Below are 24420 nucleotides of genomic sequence, written 5' to 3'. Positions count from 1 at the left end.
CAAGAGTACTGTTTGATCATTTCCTGGTCCACTACGGATTTCCAGCAAGATTACATTCTGACAGAGGACGGAACTTTGAATCCGGAGTGATAAGTGAACTTTGTAAGATAGTTGGTATCGTCAAATCCAGAACGACACCATACCATCCGACAAGGGAACGGACAGTGGAAAGCTTTAACAGGACTCTTTTGAGCATGCTTGGTACGTTGACAGATGAGAAGAAACAAGATTGGAAGTCATATGTTCCACCATTAGTACATGCATATAACTGTACAAAGAACGATGCTACAGGATACGCACCTTACTATCTGATGTTTGAAAGACATCCACGCTTACCTATAGATGTTTGCATGGGTATTGAGCTGATAATGAAGAACAGATGAGTCACCATGAGTATGCTGAATTGTTGAGGAAGAGACTCAGTTTAGCCTATGAACTTGCATCGAAAGCAGCTGAGAAGGCAGCTGCAAGTAACAAGAATCGATATGACAGGAAATCTCGTGAGGTTATACTCAGACCAGGTGACCGTGTACTAGTCAAGAATGTCAGGATCAGAGGAAAGCAGAAGTTGGCCAATATTTGGGAAAGTCAGCCTTATAGAGTTGTCAAACAGTGCTATCCAGACCTACCCGTTTATGTGGTTTGTCCAGAGAATAAACAGGGAAGGAAACGTACATTGCATAGAAACCTGTTATTACCATGTTCGACACTGCCATGGCCTGAAAGTTTTCAGCAGGACAGAGAGCTTGCGCCTCAGAAATGAAGAAGCAAGAGAAGAGAATTCGTTGAAAGAGATATCTGTAGTTACCATAGTGATGAAACTTCAGACGACTCATCAGAAGAGGATTATGAGGTAGTTGCTGTACCTTCTGTTGTGCCTGTGTTCCATCATGATAATTCTGAACCTGAAAATGTTGATACTGTCCCAGCAGATTTAGCAACAACTGAAACCCAGAATGTTGATAACCTGCCAGATGATATACAAGATGCAACTGAAGTTCAAAAGGGTAGTATTAAACCTGCAGATGAAGACAGCCATATTGACACTGAAGATGTCGAAGCAGGGGATGATGAATCACGAGAAGATGTTGCATCAGAAGCCCATGAATCAACATTGAGAAGATCATCTAGAGCCAGGAAACCGCCAGACCGCCTTACTTATTCACATTCACATGTAAAACCTGATTGGGTGATCAGAGCAGAATTTCTTGCATCTATGAAAACTCAGTTTTCTGAAGAGTCGAGTAATATTTGTAAAGCAATTATTGATATTGTGTCCAAAGTGTAACTTGTGTATAGTGATCTAATTGAGATATCTTTCAGAGTTTTTTTTGTTTATTTTTCATGATTTTTGTATGTTTATGACGGGACGTCATTCTGTAAACCAGGGGAGAATGTAGAGCATGATGTAATGCATCCTTTGTCATGTAAATTTTATAGCATGTAGAGCGCCACCAGTGGTACTTTGATACTTAGTCTGTGTATTCATTCAGTGTGTGTACTAACAAGATGGCGGATGCAGTGACACCATACAGTGTACGCTCTGAGTGAGTGAGACATCCAGTCTCTAATCCAAGCCATCCGGCCTAAATTGATGTGCTGCCATGAAGATATGTAATTAAAGTAATTCATGCTTCAGTTCGGAACAAGTTTGTCAGTGTTTTGGTAATTTATGGTCCATAGGAAGTCTTCGATGAATCTGTTACATATAGTGCCATTGACGCCCGTTCATGCTGTGTTGCAACTCATAAAGAAGTGTAATTTAGTGTGGTAAATATAACTGAACTTGATATAACAGAGTTGCAGTTTGTAACATACCTTCAATTCGAACGCTATGCTGCTGTCATTGACATTGTGAGACGTTTGGAAAGAGTAACTTTCTCTGTTTTGTGTTGTTTTGAGAAGTTGCCGAACATAAAGAAACGAGTAACTCAGCCATGTGCATTATGCAAATTAGGAAAAGTTGAGAAACATCTGTGTCGAGTGTTTCCAGAACACTCTCGCTTGCTGTTGACTTTATTACCTGAGTATATATGTTTGTCCAAGTACTGTATCCTGTAATATTGGTGGCTGATACCGAGAAGTCAGTTTGCTGTCAGTTCAAAGGAAGATTTCCGTGTATCTGAACACTAAAGCCATAGAGTACCAGCAGTTGGAAGCCTATACGAGTGCTGTTGTGTTTGTTCATGACTGTATAGCATCGTTGAACTATCTGCTTGGAACTCTGTCAACAGGTTTATGTAGTCTTTTGATGTTGACTCACACTAAATGCCTGTTATCAGTTTAGATATTTTCTTTGAAAAGTGTCGAGTTGAACAATATTGTGTGCTTATACAGAGAGTTTCATGTATTGAACTCAGCGATACTGTAATACATTTTTCTAGGTAATAATTAATTGTATATATAATTAATTTTACCATTTGCTTCAGTGTGTTATTTTATGTTTAGTATACAGCAACACCTACGCGAGCAAAAGCCCCTACGATCATGCACAAGTCAGAAAGCTCACAGTCCCAGTATAAAATTTAATTATGAAACGTCATGATAGCAGTTTGCTTGTACGTATGGCTTACAAGCAGTAAATATTTCTGTCAGTAAAAATATGCTGCTTCTTACCAAATGAAAAATATACAACTTTGTAGTTACACTCTTCAGCTACAGGTTCATTTGTACAACAAAATGCTTGCCATCAGATTGTGTATTAAAACTCCATTAGCTGTCCAAATTTAGCATTTTTCAGTATTGTTCTCCGCTTTGACTCCAGTTTCTAGTGTTAATCCCCATGTTGAAATAAATACAAAGTGCGCATACCTTTAGATGTTATTGTTGAATACTGTATTCAAGTCAGGACTAGTATTCATTTATCAACAGTAACAATGGTCATTAAACATGTACTGGGTGTGTTGACAAGCAGAGTAACGGACACTTTAAATGAGTATAGCACAGGTTTTAGGATGAGAAACTATGGTAGATTTACAAAACTTAAATACTAAAAAATAGCCAAAAGTTACGGCTCATGTCCCTTTAATTCCGAATTGATAATAAAGGATTGCATCATTGATTCCAGATGATCCATGTACACGTATAACGTAGTCAGCATCTTTAATGAGACAAGCTCTTTAGTTTGTTCAGACATACACGTCTGTTGATGATTATTTTCGAAATCGCTTACAGATCTGTAACATGTTGGTCTATGCCTATTATAGTTGAAGTATGCACATTCCTACCCCAACAACATATCAGATTGTATCGTGTCTTGCGTTGACTTCTAACGCAAATATACAAGCGAACGCCTTTGAAATAATATTATGACATATTTTCCGTGTATTTTGTACTATCGAAGTAAGCAACTACGCCGACATTGTGTGTGTGTGTGTGTGTGCGGGCACACCTACACACACACACACACACACACACACAAACACACACACACACACACTCATATAAATTGGTATTATAGAGGTCATGCAGTAATTCGAATATTTTATTTTCGTTATGTTGACTATGCTTTTAGTAGAGGAGCTACGGTAGCCACAGATACAAACAAAGACGGGGGGTGGATTATATGACCATTTAGAAATCGTAAAGAGGTGCGTATTTGACCTAAGAGTGTCATGGTGATACGTTGTGGTTAAATCCATTATAATTGGCGGCTCCACAAAGGTTACTGTCAGTCATTGTTTGAGAGTGATGAATGAAACACCTGGGAGTCTGGGACTGCTTTGCTAAGCGTGCAGATACAGCTGTACATTACAATGATGAGCACATGGCAGGACGAGATAAGTAACACTCGAAAATGAGGCAGAGACAAGAACATAAGGCGGCCAATGAATGAACTGGATTCGGAACAGTAAATATTGATAGGACTTGAGGACATATAGGCAGCCAATGAATGAACGCAGATAGGACATAGGGACATAAGACTTACCGATCAACATGAGCGACTCTGGCGTTTAGGTCACAAAGTTATGTCCTAAATGGTATACGTCTATTCAGATAACTTATTTGTTATGCTATGGTATAGCATAATCAAAGGAAAAAACTGGTGTTACTGTAATTTATCGTCTGCAGACCAAACAAATTTTCTTGTACATAGCTTGACCTTATCACAGTGTCTTGTTAGTTGTATGAAGATCAGTGCAGCTGTTTTCAATTTCGCCAGACACCCTGTCTACAGTGCAGTTGTTTTCAATTTCCCAAGACACACTGTCTGCGCGGGACACATTGTTTTGACTGATCATCGGTCTTTGAAGTTTTGCCACCAAAATGTCATATCCAATCATTGGCCGTTCTGTTTGGAAGAAACCACTCATTCGTAACACAACACTTGCAGTTCATGAACATGATGGAGATTTTGTTGAAATTCAGAGAGCAGGAAATGAGACCAAATGTAGCTTGATGACATATCTTTATTTAGTGCTTTACTTTGGCTCCTCTGTACAATATTATTCCACATATTATTATTATCTATATTCATTTTGAATCCCATGGAGCACCAAGCAGCCACCCCTACACTGAATTATTCAAACCCAGATATGCTTTATGGCAACATGCCCCCTACTTGCACAAAATGTATGACTGAAGTGTAAAACGATATCGCTGACAAATTAACAAAGTCACTTGCTAATTTCCAAGTGAATTCACTATATGGCCAGCAATACAGCTGGGTAATTTGCAAATTGGGTGTCTCTTTCCAGTCGCGTCCACTGTAATTAAGTAGAACACTGAACATGTTGAAATTATCGGACTTAGTGGCGCCGCTTTTACTGTCGCCCACTCTTTTCATTGAGCGTCACCTCACATGCCTCTACAAGGTGAGTGTCAGTTCTGAAGAGACCTGCTCACTTATTCCCTTCTGACTACAGAATACCATTCTGTTGGATCTGATAAGTGAGTTCTACGGAGGACTACCGGAAAATTTGAAACCGCTGTTGGACAAAAGTCAAATGACTGAATTGCAAGAAGAAGAGGTTCGGGATAACACAGATGACACAGAGAGGAGAACACAATTCGTGAGTTTAGATTACAAACTTGTATTCGCCCTCCGGGCATTCTTATTTAAGTCGGTAGGCCCAGCTTTGGAGTATATTATAAAGGTTAATTGTTACAGTAATATTTTTAAGTCTGAGAAAAATAGCAATGTTCGAATATTATTGAGCACAAAAATGCATTTCGAGTTTGGAACAGGCGAACTGTCATAGACTGATAACAAAGATTTGATAGCTTACGCCCAATTCTGAATTTATAAAGACATAAAAGTAGGAGACCTGTGAAACGCTCTAACATGGACGACTATGCAACTAACCTTTGTATGTGAGTTACTATCTACCCATGTTAAAAATGTGGAAGTCTACTTTGGTTTGTGCCAAATTACTAGTTATCTCTTATATTAGTTGATATTCTTTTGTAAAGACGATTGACTGAGGTCCTGTATAGGAAATAATATAGTGATTCTCAATTGCAGGACTGTCCGATATGTTCTGCGCAAGCTTCGGAAGACCAGGACCATTTGCACTTTTTAGCGGTCAGTGACCGATCGGGCATGAAGAGAGGCGGGCGCGTTGCATACAGAATCGACTCTGAACGCTGTGTATCGCCCCTCGACAAGGCAGTCTTTGTAACCGACAAACCGTTAGTGACGGGAAGGCCTTTTGAAATACAAATTGACAAGATAGACCCCGAAAGTACCGCAGGATCACTTGACTTTGGTATGGCGCCTTCATATCTGAATACTGTTACTATTTCTGAAATTTAATATTTCACTTGAAACAAGAGTACATGTAGCAAAAACGACTTCTTATGTTGCATTATACTAAAATGGCATGGGTTTAAATTAAAAACTGACACTCAAAACAGTGATTAAAATCATGATCAACAAGATTAAAATGCCCCTCATTCAAAATATCAGAATTTTATTACCAAAAAAAATAGTAATTCCAGAAAATCTTATATAAAAACATAATGCTACAGTTTCAAAGTACAAGAGTAAGGAAAGGATGTAAAACAGAAAAATAAAAATTAAGTCATCATAACAATGCTTTTTGATTACAAACTTAAAGAACTCATGCATACGAGAATCATTATTCGTTATCAAGAGATAAAGGAACTGTTATAACGACCTTAACAAGCTCTTACTGGACTCCAATCAAAACTATTAAAATAAAATATAAAAACCTCTTATTACTCGTTTTCTCTCTTTCAAGATGGCACAATACGTTAGCATAGCATAGATATATATGTGGATATCACGCACATGGTTCTTTAATCATCGGTTTACATTCTGTCTCTCTCCTTACGCTAGTATCCAACGAATAGTATATAAATATATTTTATATTAATGTAGGTGTCACCATCTACAAGGACCTTCCTAATGACGTTTATCAAAAGGAAGACTGCGGGGAGAGCTCCGGAATATGGTTCTTGAGGTAAGGATGGCGTCCATTTTGGCACAAAATGCTATTCCTTGCCGAAGTCTGCATGTTAGTTGTAAAAGAGCAACAACATAGTTGGCTTGATGCTTTGCTGGATTTTATGTAGTAACTTGCTTGTGTGAATGCATGTGTATGTAGGTAGGTACGTACTACGTACGTATAGGTACCAGCGTACGTACGTATGTATGTGTGTCTTGTCATGTGGTGTGGTCGAGTGGTAGTTTGGTGGTAATCGTTCCGGTACGCAGATTGTTCATGGTGGCCGTGCTGTCCCGCTATTGCCCTTGTAAGGGATAGGCTAATAGTGCACATACAGGCGAGCAGTATACCGTCGTTCGAATACTTGACTCATGATACTTTAACGTGATAACAGTGTCTAGAAAGGTCGGTCGTCTGCAAAGACGTGGTCCACCACAGTCACACTGACTGGGCTTCTCACTGACGTCAGTACGTCAAAGTCTCAGAGCATCTAAATCTCATTGTCTGCGTCGAGGGGGTCTGTGGTCGAGCAAAGGAGTGCGAAAAAAGAGTGTTGCTCTCTAGAAAGAGTACAACTTAAATCGTCTTCAAATCTACATATATGCCATTACTTTGGTCTATATGTTTATTTAACTAAAGAGCAGAAGCTAAGGTCGGGAGGTCGCTCCAATTTGAAGGGTAAGTTCACCAAGAATTATTTTTACATATGTGCTAGCTTTGTGGTCACTTACCCTGGAAAAGCTTTTTTCACCATTTATAACTCGCTATTTTTTACAAAAACCAATAAAAAAGTACAGGAAGTTGCAGTTTAGGACTTCATCAACTCCATGCAATTTTAATCATGAGAAAGAATCTCCAGGCTTGGAGCTTGCATCACGTGATATTGAAGGGACGATCTTTCGATTGGTATGGCATTGTCTACTCACCCACGCTCAAACCAGGCTGTGCGTATTTATATAACTATTGTTTATACTGAGTATCCTTACATAAACGATGAATCACTTATAATAGATTGTCCACTGTCAGATTTTGTGTTGCTGTTTACTAGTCACCACCAAATCTACCACAAGCTTCAGGAATATATGGTTGTAGGAATATAGTCAGAACTGTCACTCCATTCAATTGTTAAATGGACGGGGAAGCTTGAGGTCACTAGGATTCGGTTGTAAACAGCGACACAAAATCTGACAGGGTAAGTGACCACAAAGCTATCACATAGTAAAAATCATCCTTGGTGAACTTACCCTTTAAGTACAATGTCAAACAGGATGAAGCCATCTGTTGTCATTGCTGAGCAGTTGTTAAACAATATTTCACTAGAGGAAGATAACTGTTACTTCAAAGGTCCGGAAAATAAATAAGGAGGGACCATTCTCATGATGCATCACATGTAAGGTTATTGTCGGTCAGAGTCATTGTCTGTCATTGCAACTAAATTCAAAATACTAAAATTCTAAACAGTCGTTGGGATACATCACAATATATATGGATGGATGGATGTGTATGCGTGCTCGTATTTAGGTAGGTAGGTAGGAAGGAAGGTAAGCATTTCTACCTTATTGATATCAAAAATGACATCTCTTTTACAGAGATTGCATTCGTAAGAAAGATTTCAAGCACTGTGAAGGCAAATACAACCTCAATTTGGCATTCATATCTGAGGGTGATCGAATTGCAATTATACAACTTCCTAACAAAACACTTCGCTATTATTACAATGGAAAGGACCAAGGCATTGCTTTCAGGAACATCCCTGAAGGTAAGTGCTGAAGCTATTGAATATGTATCATCGTGTAATGCAACACGTCTATAGACTTTGCATGTGTTTATTGACTGAAATTTATGAACATATATTGGCAAATATTTTGAAGTTGGGCACTATTACATATTTACCTACTCACTACAGATGTTTACCCCTTGATTGCCGTTACGGGCAGATGTCTGCAGATCTCAATCGTCGACAAACTGTCTAACATTAATGTACCAAGTGGATTTTCGGAACCCTGCGAACAACCAGATTTAGAAGGCGAAGGTAAAATCAAAAATTCTTTCTTTTTTACTTAAAACCAAAGACTAAACACTTACCCTAGACGGAAAGCCAAAGTTCCCCGACTAGCATTATAGAATAATGCATTATTCTGAGAAAAAACATTCTTATGAAAAAAATACAGTGGGTTCCCTAAATGTGCATATACCATGAAAGTGTCAATTATTTATCGATATTTGAAGAACACATTTATATATCACTCCCTAAATTTGTCTTCATTCGGCTAAGGAAAGTGCGAGTGATATACTGAAGATGTTACTGCGAGTTGAAGACGAATGGTGACACTGCCATTAAATTCCGAGCATTTCCGAACTGAACGAAGAAAAATATGAGAAAATAAGATACTTATCGACGCACAAGCCAAGAAATGTTTTAATTTTTCAAAATTAAAGTGTTTTTCCTCGACGATCCAAGCTCTAAATATTTGAACTACTCTTGGAATAATATCACATGCTGTGGGTAAATTTTCAATCATATTTGAATCATCGTTGAAACAGGAACATGCATGGCGCTGACGTTCATATTCAGAGCAAATGTCAGACTTTCGTGGCAGTATTCTTGACAAGGTCCCAATGTTTGAGCCTAGATAAATACGATTAATTATTTAAAACCGTATCGCTTTGCTCAAGAATATAGCCTATTGTTATAGAATTTGGCTGGGGTTCTGGTTGGCTACCCAATGTCAGTTAATGTGCTCTTTCCTCGCACTAATACAAAACTTCACCCATACCTCAAAACTTCTGAATGATACATCAACCATTATCATGATTTATAACCCACTCCTAATATCAATTGTTGTATCATACAGGTAATATCGTTTATTCCTTTTCTTAAAACTTTAATTCGAATGCCATAGTCATGTACAAAAACACATTATGTACAAATGCATTTTTTCATACATTAACTAAAAATCAGTTAGACAACATGACTCATTTACATCTCTAACCGACTGAAAGTCCGGCCGTGTTCTGTTGGGTCTTGTCGACGGTACCCGTTAAAGGTACCTGAGAGGTGGTAGTTTTGGTGAGCGGATACGCGTGATGAGTCTTCCTCAGTTGAAAAGGTACTCTTTCAAAGAAAAGCAGACATTTGACAGTATACCGACATGCAAACTTTAAGTGCCCTAGACACACATCTCGGAAACGGAGACTGCATGTAGCTGCATCAGAATTCTATGAACCCACAGTACCTAAAGTGAATTAAGATTTACCTTCTTCTTTGTTTTGTTCTTATTTTGCTCGCACACACTCAATGATACTAGTAGGCACCCTTTAAGCAATCCCAATCAAGGGTTAGCCACCTTGCCCAATCCTGTAAAGACTACTAGGCACCAACGAAAAAACTCGTCAACCAGTTGACTAGCTGGCCTAACCTTTGTGGAGACACTCGTGGGCATCCCCTTCTACACAGGAAACACAACTATGGCGTCTAGAAATGAAATGGCGAAATGCACAGCTTGAAATAGATCGACAAATTTTCATCTCCGTCCCATCTGAGTACTTTCGTCGTTGTGATGACGCGAAATCCAGGATAAGACTTCTTTTAGGTACCCTCATACCTGGAAATCACCATATCGCGGACCTCCCTTGGGAGGAGCACATCCACATCAAATGCAACTTTTGGAGGGGTTTAGAATTAGGGTTAGGGTTAGCATACTTATAAGTATTGTATACTCTACCTAAGAAAAGAACTTCGTGTAGGCGCCTTCGGAACTCGTTCCAAATCTAGTTACCATCGACGTCATTTCAAAGAGACCGACATCAAGAAACTAGTTAACATCATTGGGGAATTTTTCAATGCGAATGCGAAAAACACCAGTGCCTTGCCATAAACATCCCGAATTTCTCACCTACTTCGAATTCAGGGTAGCGAAGCTCCGAAAGGACTTGTTGTTCAACAGTTTGACTCCCCATATTACCCTACCACCCCATGTATTCACTGACTTCCAATGTGTACCCCATAAGCCGATGAGAGTGGATAGTGACCTTGGAATGATTGTTTTGTTATAGCAAGCTTTAAAGGTTTTATTTTTGGTATAATTTTTAATTATTTTAAAGACAAGCACAAAATGATTCAAACAGAACCTGATTTCTATGACATTGCCTCTGCGAAAACATGTATACAACTTAGTTAGGACAAACATCTATGTAACATACCTAAGAATATGCAAAAATCACTCGCTGACTCATGTAACGTTTCTAATGGAAATTCAGTGAAACTTGGAGATTTAATGACAACAAACAACCAAGAATTTTATTTATCTGTATTATATACTGAACAATAAATGTTATTTCCGACATTATTATGTTTGATCAATTAATACTATGTACTTCAAAGTTTATGTAAGCCTTTAACAAGAAACAGTGAATAATTTCCCATAACAAGGAAGATATGAGTGGTAAAATTAATTTGAATGAAAATTCCGTTTCAAAAAAGTGAAAATTAAGATAAATTGTCATGAAACAGTTGTATTTTGTTGTCAGGCACATGCAACGAGAGCAATGCAATTTGAATTAATGTCACTCATGTCTTATAAAATACAAGTGGTGTAAATATTATTGTATGTCATAAAATTACGTGTACAGGCTTGATAGGAATCGGTAAAAACAGTTTAATCTCGAAGCATACAGTCAGTGCAGTTACTCTAATGAGGAATGTTAAGTTTATTACATACTTGTTTTTTTCTTCCCAAAGAAACATGGAAAATGAAGGAGAAGCAATAACTCGCAATCCAGCTGATATTGCACAAGAAGAATAAAATAGACATTCTATCCCTTTTTATCCAGTTCAGTTTTTTTAATGACTAATTTATCCATAACCCAGAATTCATAAAATTTCTTGCGATCTGGGAAAACAAAAACTTAAAGAACATTAAAAAACGCCACTAGTTTTCATTTAATTTAGAGTAACTCGGAACTTTGGTTTATATTAAGGGAAATATATTGAATTTATTCACAGATTTTTAAAATTCCATCAAACCACTTCTTCGCTAATATTTCCAGTAATCTATCAATTCGTTTACCTGTGTACCATTGAAATCATTTTCTCTGGTCACCCGCATGTTGATCAACAGTTGAGAAGCTGGCAGAAAGATAAGTTAATGAGTTTAGCCAAAACTCACTATACACGCACATGAAATGAAGAGCCCCACCTGATTGACAGGACTGAACACAGTAATTCCGACTGATCAATTAGCTCATTTGGTAGAGCATCCGAAATGTATTCGGGGGATGTGGGTTCGAGTCCTGCATGGGTCACTTTTCATTTCATTCACTACAAAAATAAATAAACATTCGTATAGTGGGGTGAGTCACAATTTCAAACCCAAAAAATTACATTTCTCCGGCTTTGCATCATTCGTATGACTGATCCTCATTACCAAAAAGTCAATTCCTAAGTTGGTGACTTCTGTGCGAGTCCCTGTTCAATCCATAGGATCCGTAGGCAGAAAGATTAGGTAATGAGTTTAGCCAAAACTCACTATACACGCACATGAAATGTAGAGCCCCATCTGAGTGACAGGACTGAACAAAGTAATTCCGACTGATCCATTAGCTCAGCTAGTACAGCATCCTTAATGTATTCGGGGGATGTTGGTTCGAGTCCCGCATGGACCACTTTATCATTCACTACAAAAATAAATAAAAATTCGTATAGTGGGGTGAGTCACAATTTCAAACCCAAAAAATTACATTTCTCTGACTTTGCATCATCGTATGACTGATTCTCATTACCAAAAAGTTGCATCATTCGTATCATTCGTATGACTGATCCTCATTATCAGAAAGACAATTCTAAGTTGGTGACTTCTGTGCGAGTCCCTGTTCAATCCATAGGATCCTCAGGCAGAAAGATTAGGTAATGAGTTTTATTTACAAGAAATGAAGAGCCCCATCTAAGTGACAGGACTGACCACCGTAATTCTGACTGATGCATTAGCTCAGTTGGTAGAGCATCTGAAATGTATTCGGGGATGTGGGTTCGAGTCCTGCATCACTCGTCCCGATCGCTATATATGGAAGTGCTCATGAATATTCAATTAGGACAGCGTCTCTCATTGTACCAACCTTTGAGCCAATCAGGTAGCAGCTTTTTAGGTCCTATATAAACAAAAAGGCTTCCAGCTACACAAATTTCCCATCCCCAACTTTAACGCTTTGAAACGAAAGATTTCATTGGCGAATGATCTTGCCTGTATGCGGATAATGATCTTTGAACCCTTGGCCACGATCTGGTCATTTGGTTTTACAATTTTCATTGTCTGCCTGATTTAGAGGCGATCCAAACGGGCGCAGTGCAATGAAAAGTGTAGATTTGCATGGCCATGGCTCCCAATCCCGGAAAAACCTCTCCAACAAGCAATGATGTCAACTTACAAACCACAACAGAACTGAACTACGGGTTTCCTGCAATCTTTCTGGCAGTCCTGAGCTTCGTGTGTGCGGGATATTGGAATGTGGGCAGCGGCGGGAGAGTTGTGGGGAAGTGCGCCAACCTCCAACTCGCTGCATGGACATGACATTAACGAAATCGAAATCCAAAGTTAGTCAGCTACGTCCATGTTACACTAAGGGAGGTTTTCCATCACATAAAGCATGAGTGGCCACAAATTTTGCACAGATAGCGTTGCACTGGCCTTGAAGAAAGGTTCATGGAACGTGGGCAGTTTTGCTCCGAGTCGGAGCTCGCTGTCGATAGGCAATGTATGGTATATTGAGCCGAACACAATTTACTTCCGGGTCACAAAATACTGCGGATTCTGTTTACCGAGCTCAAATATAACTATTTAGGGTGACACATAGCCTTCGAGGCATATATGTTTGTGATGCTGAGAATAACATATGTTCAAAAATAACAGATTTTCATAGTTGACGGTTTTTTGCAACAAAGCACGTCACGGAGGTAGCTCGATTGTACCGTGAAGGTAAAAAGAAAGGCCGTTATAGCTCAGCCGAGTACAGTACAGCACCGCGTATGATGGCTTTTGCTACTTAGCACTTATTTGTAAATTTTTCATGGAAAAATAATGTGTTCTTCATTTAAGTTGAGAAAGGCCGAGTTTATTTTGCTAAAATGTGGTGAATTTTGGCAAAAAACGTCCCACGTGTCAATAGCCATTTTTTGTCTATTGACAGGCGCCTGTCAATAGCCGGTTTCTGTCTATTGACACTCCGAAAAAGAAATGCTTGTACCTCAATACTATGTGTGTAATCCTGTGTTCGGATGTTGTTTCTTTTTTAAACTATGTAAATCATGAAGTTAATAAATTGAATTTTGATGTTACATGCCATGTGATTCTACATGTTCCACAATAACGCTAAGACATAAAAAAGGAAAATATCAGTAAAAGGGCTTCACAAAGACTGAAATACTACGTGATACTCGATGAAGAAGTATTAAGTTTATGAAATGAAATTAAAATTGACAACACGAATGTTTGTCTCGGGTAGTACTACTGGAACAATTTCACAGACTGTTTTTTGTGTTGTTCAATGATGAAATATTTTGTTTCCTTCCACTTTTTCTATGGCTTCCTTGATGACAGATGAAGTTTCATCTTATTGAATAAATGTGATTGTGATGTGATGTTCAAATGACAGGATTGCTCCACTGCCTTGTCGATCTTTGTATTCCCCTTTTTCTCTCACTTCTGCTTCTCGCCTGGTTTACAGTTTCCTGTGATACATGGCCCATGTGGTGGCTGGAAAATATTTATGGTATAAATGTAGGCTGGCGAAAGAGTGTATCTTGACAGTTTATTCAAATCATCAAAGTTGCAATCTAACTTAAAACAAAGAAGGTCATAATGGTCAAATTTTCTCTCGATAACTTTGACTTGGTCACCTTCTATCAATGTGAGTTTTCAATTACTGCCCATGTCAACGATCGTGTTTCCCTCTGAACAGTTCTATTCACCATGTTATCACCCGCACGCTTGTACCTCGATCACGCGACAGTGACGCCGTGCCGTGTGGCTTTGCAGCTTAGTTTTCATGGTACTATCATAAAACGGCCACAACGTTTGACCATACCACACATCGTTGGGATTATCATACGGAAACAAGACTGCAAAACTAAGACTTATGAATACGGCTAGTTTTCAATCGGATTCGAACCCACAACATACGGCATCAGTCGCCTAGCAGAGAGGCCACAGAGAGAACCACTCGGCTAAATCTCCACTCCCAAAAAAGAGTGGTTCAATAGCCGGCTAAGTTGTTACATTTTTCTGACTGAGACCGCTCAACACGTTGTAGAGTTCGTGAAGCACTCACGCACGCATGCTCACTATCATACATCGCACATACACACTTTATCGAAGCGAAGAAACGAATTTCATCGCTTTAACTGGGCGAACGATAACCTCGGGGACAATTCTTCATTGGAATTGAATCTTCATTGGAATTGAATTGAATCTTCATTGGAATTGAAGACAGATCGAGCATGCTGGTTGAGCTCGGCAGTTGCACAAGCGTACGGATGAATACCTCCATAGGTACCGCCGATGTACGCACACCAAAACCTATCCTTAAAATCGTTTCACGAACAACCTCGCCTTTTTTATCTGACACAGTTAGAAATAAGGAGATGCTTAGAAAAGAGAAAAAACATACTTTTATGGACAACGACAAGCACGTTTCTTCGCGAAGCAGAATCAAAACACGGCAGAGGTACGTAAAGTAGGTAACGGCCTTGGACTCTGTGCTCGGATCTGATTGGACACTTCATTACCTTTGCCCCCAAAATTATTCTTCATGAGCACTTCCATATTTAGGGATCGGGGCGAGTGCGCATGGGACACTTTTCATTTCATTCACTACAAAAATAAATAAAAATTCGTATAGTGGGGTGAGTCACAATTTCAAACCCTAAAAATTACTTTTCTCTGGCTTTGCATCATTTGTAAGACTGATCCTCATTACCAAAAAGTCAATTCCTAAGTTGGCGACTTCTGTACGAGTCCCTGTTTCATCCATAGGATCCTTATGCAGAAAGATTAGGTAATGAGTATAGCCAAAACTCACTATACACGCACATGAAATGAAGAGCCCCATCTAAGTGACAGGACTGACCACAGTAATTCCGACTGATCCATTAGCTCAGTTGGTAGAGCATCCGAAATGTATTCAGGGGATGTGGGTTTGAGTCCCGCATGGGTCACTTTCATTTCATTCACTACAAATACAAAGTAGGCCATTATTGACATTTCGAAGATGAGAGACAACGTACAAATTGAGTTGGAAATGAAATTCGAATCATTTCAGAGAAGTTTTTTTCAAAAAATTTACTTCCCCATTTTGTTCTCGTCTGCTCCCGTACAGTACCAGAGTCGTGTTCTTGTTCTGCGGATCAGCGGTCGGCTATTTTTGGTTCTTTGCCGAACATATACGTACTCGGCATATCTGAACTCTGTTCCGGTAGCAAGAACAGCCAGAACAGCCCATCCAAATCGGCTCTCTAGCGACGGATCTTTCAGTCTACGACAACCTTTCAGGCGTTGAAAAGCTGATGGAAGTGGCCGGTAGCTTATGGGCAGGGTCAGCGATGTTAGCTCGACCAGATCACACTAGTCTTAACTTATAGTATGTCTTTGGGCTTATTACGAAAAAAAATGCCATACTATCCGAAAAATAATGTATTGGCACTTGTTAATCATACATTTATGTTTCCATTGCTTTGCAGAGTCCTACCTTATTCTGACAGGTTTAGAAGAAGCAGAAGCATTCCACCGCGTTAAGATACGAATGGTAATAGACGAGGGGGATGACCAACAAGCGAATCTGTACGGTAAGACTGCATTCACAAACACTACTTGAGGGGCGGAAGATTACAAAAAAGTTTCCTGCTTCGTTTCAAATGCCCCCGTAACAAATTCAAAATGCGTTCGAATGCCCGATTTTGAAACGGACCGAACAGATTTTGTGTCTGTGTGTGTTTCTCTTCTGGTGAAAAGGTGCGTTGTTTTGACATTTTCTATTACTGAAAAACAGAAAAAATACCGATCACGTAAAATGGGTTAGGAAACAAGATGATCGCCTGTCAGAAAAAGTGAATATAATTAAGATAAAGGGGACATTTCTTGTACCTTTTGGCCAATTTTTCAGTATGTTTTGCTATCTGTGTGTAAACTGCAGTTTCTTGTTCTACTCCCCACAGCATGCTAGAATAACAAACATTCTGTTTTGCAAAATACTGGTAAAGACCGTAATCATTGTTATTGATGACAAATGAAACTATTCCGGACTTGAATTCAATTTTAGGCAATAACGATGCTGATTACTGGAAATTTAATTGTTGATCTAAACACACTGAAATTTTCAGTTGCAACACTGCAAAAAACAATGCTGACTGTACACAACACACTATGGCTGTGTGGATATGCTCAAAAACGTTCTTTCCATATCGCTTCAGGGAGCGGAACGAGAAACTGCAGTTGATATACAAAACAAAACCACCCGAAAATCACAGTTGTAAATGGAGTAAAGTCGCTCATGTTGGTTTTTACTGAAAGGCCAGTCAGAGTGTGTATACTTTTCCAATATTGCCTTATTTAAAGTGTCCTAGCGTGCTTTCCACTGTTTAAGTGCTAATATATAGAAAGGTTGTCTAACAAGTTGTTTTCAGTACGGTTATCAACTGCTTTCATTCAGTCTTAGGGACTGGACAGAAATTATAGGAGGAATTCAGTGAATTTTAGCATAGGTCGCTATTTCTCGAGCAAGAATTTTGAAGGGTCATTAAAATTCATGCATGCCTTAGGAGAGGGTCGCCATTTTAGGGCAATTATATGAACGGAAGATGAGAGATCGATATAATCCTTCATCAAAAAGTAACAAATCATAATACATGGTAGTCTATGGGGCAGACAATTAATGATGTTCCCCTAAAACAAGCTATTGATGTACATTACACAAGTTTGATAATCGATGAAAATATATTTTGTTTGAAGTGAAAGTTAAATACTGTATATGTGTACAAGAAATTAGGTTTAGTTTTTCACCAAAAATGTTGATTCACTTTACATGAAAGTCAATGGCCAATAGCAGTTGGAATAGCCAATAGTGGTTAAAGAAGTAGATATAATTATTTACTGCAAAAAGATTATCTCTTTTTCATCGACTTGAAACATCATGCAGAAGTGTGTGTACGTGTATATTCTATACAAATTATTATTTGTGACTTATTGTTTTGGGACAACCCAAAACATTCCATATCAATCAGACACATTTTCGTTTTCACTCCTCCTTAAAGTCCCAAACTCCCCTCAAATACCCCAAACATACCCTTTATATTTTCGAATCCCACGTCAAGTCTTCGCCCTCCCCGAGGTGTTTGTGAATGTAGCCTGAGAATTAGTAGTTTTATAGTAATAATATGATTTGGTAAGGAATAAAGTAATTGTCACATCTTATGCCATACGAATATAGGTTTGATGCAACAATCTAAAACAAAGTATACAAGATATTAAGCCAAGCCAATGTGGATATTATCTTCATTATAGATCTAAGAGACGTTTATGTGGATGATGGGAGCACGATAATTCCAAAGCAGCATAGTTTTACACGTTGTAGAGTGTCTTCCCGGTCGTTTTGTCTGTTTCGATTGTCTATAATTTTCAAAGGACAGCCATGAAGGTTTATATTGGTGGCATGTACAACAAAATCATCAATTTATGCCTTGATCCTTTTAAATAACTCTGCTATTCTGATTCGAGCCCTGATGGATATGACAGTTATTTTTTATATTTTATAGGAGCAGTTTTAGTCATCCTTTTAGTTAAAATCACAGCCAATTTCTATTGATCAGTCATCTGTCATTTTTATAAGTCCATCACAACATCCATATTTATGGAATAGTAAACCAGTTTTTCATAGTTCAAAATTCATACTTATGTGTGTTTTCTTCTACATCCTTTTTATTAAATGCAAAAGCTGCTGTCGATGACTACTTCAACTTCTCGTGGTTACATGACAGCAATAGAGACATCGCAAAACGTGTCAATCAGGAACGCTCCGGCGAAGCTGATACTCTGACATTATTATCGAACTTTGCCTATTATGCATTAACATTAAACCAGTCCATTATGAGAATCGATCCAATTTCGAAGACAGTCATCAAAGATTTAAATGGATTGATCCGATGCAATGGGCAAGTGCTCCTGATATGGGAACGCGAAAATGTGAACACGAAGGAACCAAACAAGCTTACTGGTCGCTTGGCTGAAATATTCAAGTATATTTTGAAACCATGCTTCAACAATCTGAAGTCCGTTGATGGGTATGTGTGGACAGGGAGTACTAGCGAGGGATTTGCCATCACAGACCACAGTGCCGGAACTACACGTTACTTCATAGACGAGATGGATTTGATGATACCAGTTGCCATGGTAACAGAAGCTGCAGATAGTGATTTGCGAGCGATAGTAACTGATGGCGTCGAGATTACAAATCAATATGCCAGTTGCAGCAGCGTTGATATTGATGTTAGTGGAGCATGGAGTTTTCTTCCGTGGAGTCGAAAGAGAGGCTTAGAGTCATTAGTCAGCAAACTTGAAAGGATTGGTTTTCCCGAGAAACAGAAGGGTAATCCACATTTAGAGTGGGTCAACGCTTCCCAGCCTGGTTACGTATACATACACTTAAGACGGGACAAGACAGAAGTTTTCACAAAAGAATTTGTGAACAGGCTCTGTACTACATTCTCATCTGACACTGGCCAGGAAGACCACTTTCTCTCGAGATCTAAACTGCTGAAGATCCAAGGAGATTACGTACGTTCGCGTTTACCTGCCGTTCAATCAAAAATTGACAAAACGTCTCGGAAATATGCTGGGATAGACCGTACTGCTGGAACTGGCGGTAGAGTAGAGTTGTTGCAACAAGGACCAGTTCAAACCATAAGTGTTTTCTATGAAGCAACATCTGAAGGTATGAAAAAAAGGCTTATTATAACGACGGTATGGTCATTAAAATGAAATTTAAATGAGCACGACAATTTATAATTAGTATTGATCTTGTTTGTTCTTTACAAGATAACTCTCTGTGATGATTGACGCTCTCTTGAATGATTGACGATTAAGATCCCGTATTGTTAGTTCCGATGGAATAGTTACGTTGGTATTTCTAAGTCAAACGTTCAATTATTTAGATGTTTATAAAGTTAGATTACAAATAAAGGTAGCATCCTGTCATTTTTATTCAAGCTATTATGTTCATATCGTACTAATCAATACACATTTGGTGATTACCATGCGACTTTCAGATGGTAAAACAATGGCAGAATTTGAGCAAACTGTGGATTGTGCCTTGGCCTTGGTCTGTAAAGAATGGCCGTCTATAGCTAAGAAGTGGGAAACACGAGATCGGAAATGGCCAGCCAGTGATGTTATTAATGCGATCATCGTTGCCGGTTGCCATGTCGTACCAAAATCCTATCCAGGGGAAGGCGGTGACGAGTGTCTGCAATGGAGACTCTCTTTCTCTTTGGCTGAAAGGACCCTGGCTCACACTTTCACAGAGAAACAGAGGATGTTCTACCTCGTTGTGAAGAAGATTTGGCGAATGTATTTGAAGGTTAGTAACCGTATTGTGAAGACCTTTTGAATATCCCTCTTACCACTTCGACAACAGTGCACTCATTTGCAGAGCCATACGTGTCTCAAAATAATGTTTCTGTTTTTGCCACCATGTAGTTGATTTCGTTTCATCATATTCAAGCCGTACATGTAAACATGAAAGCATTCATTTGCTAGCGCTGGATTTTGCGACCAGATTGACAACGTGTAAAAATGCTAGAAAATATCATAACGTTTGATTGATATCCACTCTGTTCCCAGGAACCTAAGGTACTCTCCTCTTATCACATGAAGACGACCATGTTCTGGGTTAGTGAACAAACACCAGCTGAAAAGTGGACAGAGTTTCACCTCGCAGACCGTTTTCTCGATTTTTTCGATCAACTGGGAAGTTTCCTGGAACAAGGCAATGTGCCAAATTTCTTCTTGCCCGAAAATAACATGGTTAGTCATATTCCAGAAAGCGAGATTAGAGAAGTGCTCTTAAAAGTCAGAGACGTCCGTAAGAGACCAGACGTTTACATGCAGGATATCAGTCTGCAGGACAATAGTTTTCATGTAACCAGGAAGCCGTTGCGCTAAACCTTGTTTTGTCTTCTTAATTGTTTTTCTCGATGGATATTGTTTGTCAGGCCCACCAAAACAAAAATATATTGTTACTGGCACTCTTTCAACATTGGGCAATTACAGTTAATTAGCCTAATCAAGTTGCTGCCTATATGTCATATTTTCCCTCAGATAGAGGATCCTCATAATCTGTATATTTTGTAATTTCGCTTTTATTGTTCTTTTCATCATGACTTTGCTAAAGTCGATATAAAAAGTATATGTTACCATTCAGTATTTGATTGATATGCTAATTTGCTAATTTCTACGATGGCAGCCAGCTGCATAACCTTATTTATAAAGAACAACTCAATATTCACTTTTTATTTTTGCTACGGTTTTGTTAAAGACAATTTAGAAAGTATTTGGGAGGATGGAATTGAAATTAGGGGACTAGATAAAATAAATCCTGAAGGAAATTAAGAATTTTTTTTCAGAACTTATATTCATCCAAGCTTGACCATAATACAAGTAATATGTTAGAAAATGAAAGTTTTTTCCTAAATAATTGTAACATTGCAATATTAGATGATGAAATGTCAAATTCATGTGATGGTCCAATTACTGAAGATGAAGCACTAATTAATAGCCTTGAAGTCCATGAAAATAATAAGACTCCTGGAAATGATGGTATATCTTGTGAATTTTATTTACAATTTTGGGAACTTGTTAAAACATTTTTGCTGAACTTCTTTTTTGGAGTGAATTTTCTTCATCCCAAAGACAAGGTGTAATTTCCCTTATTAAAAAAAGGAAAGACAAAAGGTATATTCGTAACTGGAGACCTGTAACTTTATTAAACGTTGATTATAAGAGAGTAACAAAGTGTTTGGCAGAAAGGTTGGAAAATATTAGTCCTGCGTTACTACATGAAACTCAATCAGCTTTTGTAAGAAATAGACACATTATTGGTGATGTAATCAGACTTATTGAAGGGGTGATGAATTACACAGAAGATATGAATCTTCCTGGTATCTTGATGACAGTTGATTTAGAAAAAGCATTTGACTCAGTTGAATGGTCATACCTGTTTAAAGTTTTAAAAATTTTCAATTTTGGACAAAGTTTTATAAATTTGATTAAAACATGTTATAAAAATAGTGAAAGTTGTGTCATAAATAAGGGCACAAGTACAAGTTATTTTAAATTATTCAGGGGAGTCAGACAAGGAGATTCTATATCACAAATGTTATTTTGCTGGCTTTGGAATTTTTTTTTATTTCTCTCAGGTCTGAGAAAGATATAAAAAGTATTGATGTACATGGGATTAGCAGATGATCTTACTTGCTTTATACAAGATGTAGATTCTGCAAGAAATCTTTTTAAATTATTGGACAGATTTACAAGTGTTTCAGGTCAAAGTAAATATAAATAAAAGTGAAGCTATGTGGCTTGGAAAACAAAAAAATTGTAAAGATAAACCTTTGGAGGTAAAGTTGACAGATGACTCATTTAAAGTAGTTGGACTTTACATTTCATACGATAGAGAAAGAGCTGTCGATATGAATTTTGCAGAACCTTTCGAAAAACTCAGATGTAGCTTAATTTTTTTGGAAAAGTAGAGACCTGACTATTCTGGGAAAAATTCAAATAATTAAAAGTATGGGCATTTCTAGAATTCAGTCCGTAATGAATATGATTGAAATTCCATGTATTGATTTGAAAAGGGTTAATTCTTTGATTTGTAAGTTTCTTTGGAAGGGTCCTGATAAGATTACTCGACAAACAATGATTGGTACTGTAGAACAAAGGGAAATCTCTATGCCAGATGTTAGAACAATTTATAATTGGATTAGAAGACTTTGTGATTCTGGTATAAGACACCCGTGGAAAATAATTGTTATGAAAGAATTTGAAAGAATAGGGGGTATAGAAATTTTGTTAAATTTTAATTTTAAATTATCTGTGAATTTTTCTAATTTTCATAGATGTATGTTACAGGTTTGGTCGGAAGTAAATAATTATACAAAATATGATGAAGAAAGTGTACTTGACCAGATAATCTGGAATAATCAAAACATTTTATTTCAGGGCAAAATCCATGTTCTTTAAAGAATTTGTACGATAAAATATTCTGTATTTGGGACAATCATTTGATCAAAATGGTAAAATTATTTCATGGGAAAAAGTAACACAAATGGGAGTTCCAAATTCATCTGTGTTGCGATGGTTTGGACTTATTAATGCCATAACAAAAGAATGGAAACGAAAAGTAGATAAGCAGATGATTGACAGCTTTAGAGTTCCTGAAAATGATATTTTATTTAAGATTGGCATGGTGTGTAAAGAGGTAAAATGTTGTAATACAAGACATGTGTCCAAGTGGATAAATGATTGTAATTTTATTACCCAAAATCTGAAGTATTTGTTACTAAAGTGTTTAATGAATTTATTGAAGATTGGGATTTCTTGTATCAGTTACCTTATAAAGTGACAATTGATAATAAGCTGAGAGACTGCATAATATACTTCCAACCAATGTAACGTTGTCAAAAATGACGCCACCAAGAGTTGAATCTGAGAAATGTACCTTCTGTGAGGAACAGAGTGAAACACTGGTTCATTTGTTTCATGAATGTATATTTGTAGTGGAATCTTTGGAGGGAATTTATAGGGTATGGGGAAATAGAATTTGATTTCAGAGTCGCTCAACTGTCAGACAAATTATTCTTGGAAATGGAAGATTTTCTTTATTTTTAAACTTTGTAATCCTTGTTGCTAAATACTACATTTATAGATCAAAATATCAAAAACAAAAACCAAGTTTGGGTGCTTTCAAAAAGTATCTGCAAAATATACAAAACTTGGAATTTCATATTGCTAACAAAAAGAATAAGTTGAACTCTCATCTTAAGAAATGGGGACAGTTTTAAGATTATAAGTTGTTTTTTTTTTCTCTTTCTCTTGTGGGTGCCAACTTAATATTCCTTTTATTACAAGTACAAAACCTTCATTATAACCTGTATGATAACCTGTATTACTACATGAAATCCATAAGACATGTAAAATACATTCCTGTAACAATTGGAAAATAAACTTTTGTAAACCAACCCAATAAAATGTTAAATACGAAATAAAAAGTATACCTTGCCGTTAAATAGTTTGCATGATATGCTTATTTACATAAGTTCATGATAACGGCCTGCTGTATAACCTCATTTATAATGAATAAAACTCACTTTTTTTTTTGCCAAGATTTTGCTAAAGACAATTTTGAAAGTATACTTTACCATGCAATAATTTGTATAATATACCAATTTGCAAAATTTTAAAATGGCGACCTGAGGTATAGCCTTCATTATATCGAATAACTGAACATTAATAACAATTTTTAAATACAACATTTAGCTCATTATCGCTTATGTCATACATTTGTAGGTATATTGCATGATTTTCTTCTCAAAACACGCCCAAAATGCTTTTATAAAAAGGCATAAATGCTTTCAACACACTAATTTTTGCCATTTCCTCAAGTGAATTATCTGTCTGCGGTCTGATGGATCTATTCGCAAGAAACAATAATATGACTTAATTCCTATGAGTCGATCAGTACTCATACAATATGCCAAACATGTGATTTATCAGGCGGATAGTATGCATACACCGGTAAAAAACATAATCTCGAACAAACACTCGAACTCCTGGTTCACTCTGATCATTTTTTGCTGGTCCCAGATTACGAATTTTGCAATCGGTATGGATGCGAGGTCATATTCTTAGCAAGCGGGTACTTTTCCAATGGGCCTTGACTTTTTTGGCAGTCAAGAACTGTGAAAGCTTGT

General features: G+C 37.6%; 1 protein-coding gene across 2 annotated transcripts in view; it reads left to right on the top strand.

The window, feature by feature from the left end:
• Positions 1-23735, top strand: part of LOC139137229 (uncharacterized) — a 70051-nt gene extending 46316 nt beyond the window's left edge. Inside the window, exons 7-15 of one of the 2 annotated variants that reach the window (XM_070705217.1) lie at positions 4866-5012; positions 5465-5708; positions 6344-6425; positions 8000-8169; positions 8317-8442; positions 16141-16245; positions 18390-19385; positions 19720-20030; positions 20294-23735. In XM_070705217.1, the coding sequence (XP_070561318.1) occupies positions 4866-5012; positions 5465-5708; positions 6344-6425; positions 8000-8169; positions 8317-8442; positions 16141-16245; positions 18390-19385; positions 19720-20030; positions 20294-20614 (2502 nt within the window). In that variant the 3' untranslated portion in view covers positions 20615-23735. The remainder of the gene's footprint in view (positions 1-4865; positions 5013-5464; positions 5709-6343; positions 6426-7999; positions 8170-8316; positions 8443-16140; positions 16246-18389; positions 19386-19719; positions 20031-20293) is intronic. The other variant, XM_070705218.1, reaches the window with a different exon arrangement.
• The last annotated feature ends 685 nt before the right edge of the window (positions 23736-24420 follow it).

The sequence above is a fragment of the Ptychodera flava genome, chromosome 7, assembly GCF_041260155.1.
Source record: "Ptychodera flava strain L36383 chromosome 7, AS_Pfla_20210202, whole genome shotgun sequence".
NCBI classification, from domain to species: Eukaryota; Metazoa; Hemichordata; class Enteropneusta; family Ptychoderidae; genus Ptychodera; species Ptychodera flava.
This window is presented reverse-complemented; position numbering and strand designations above follow the sequence as displayed.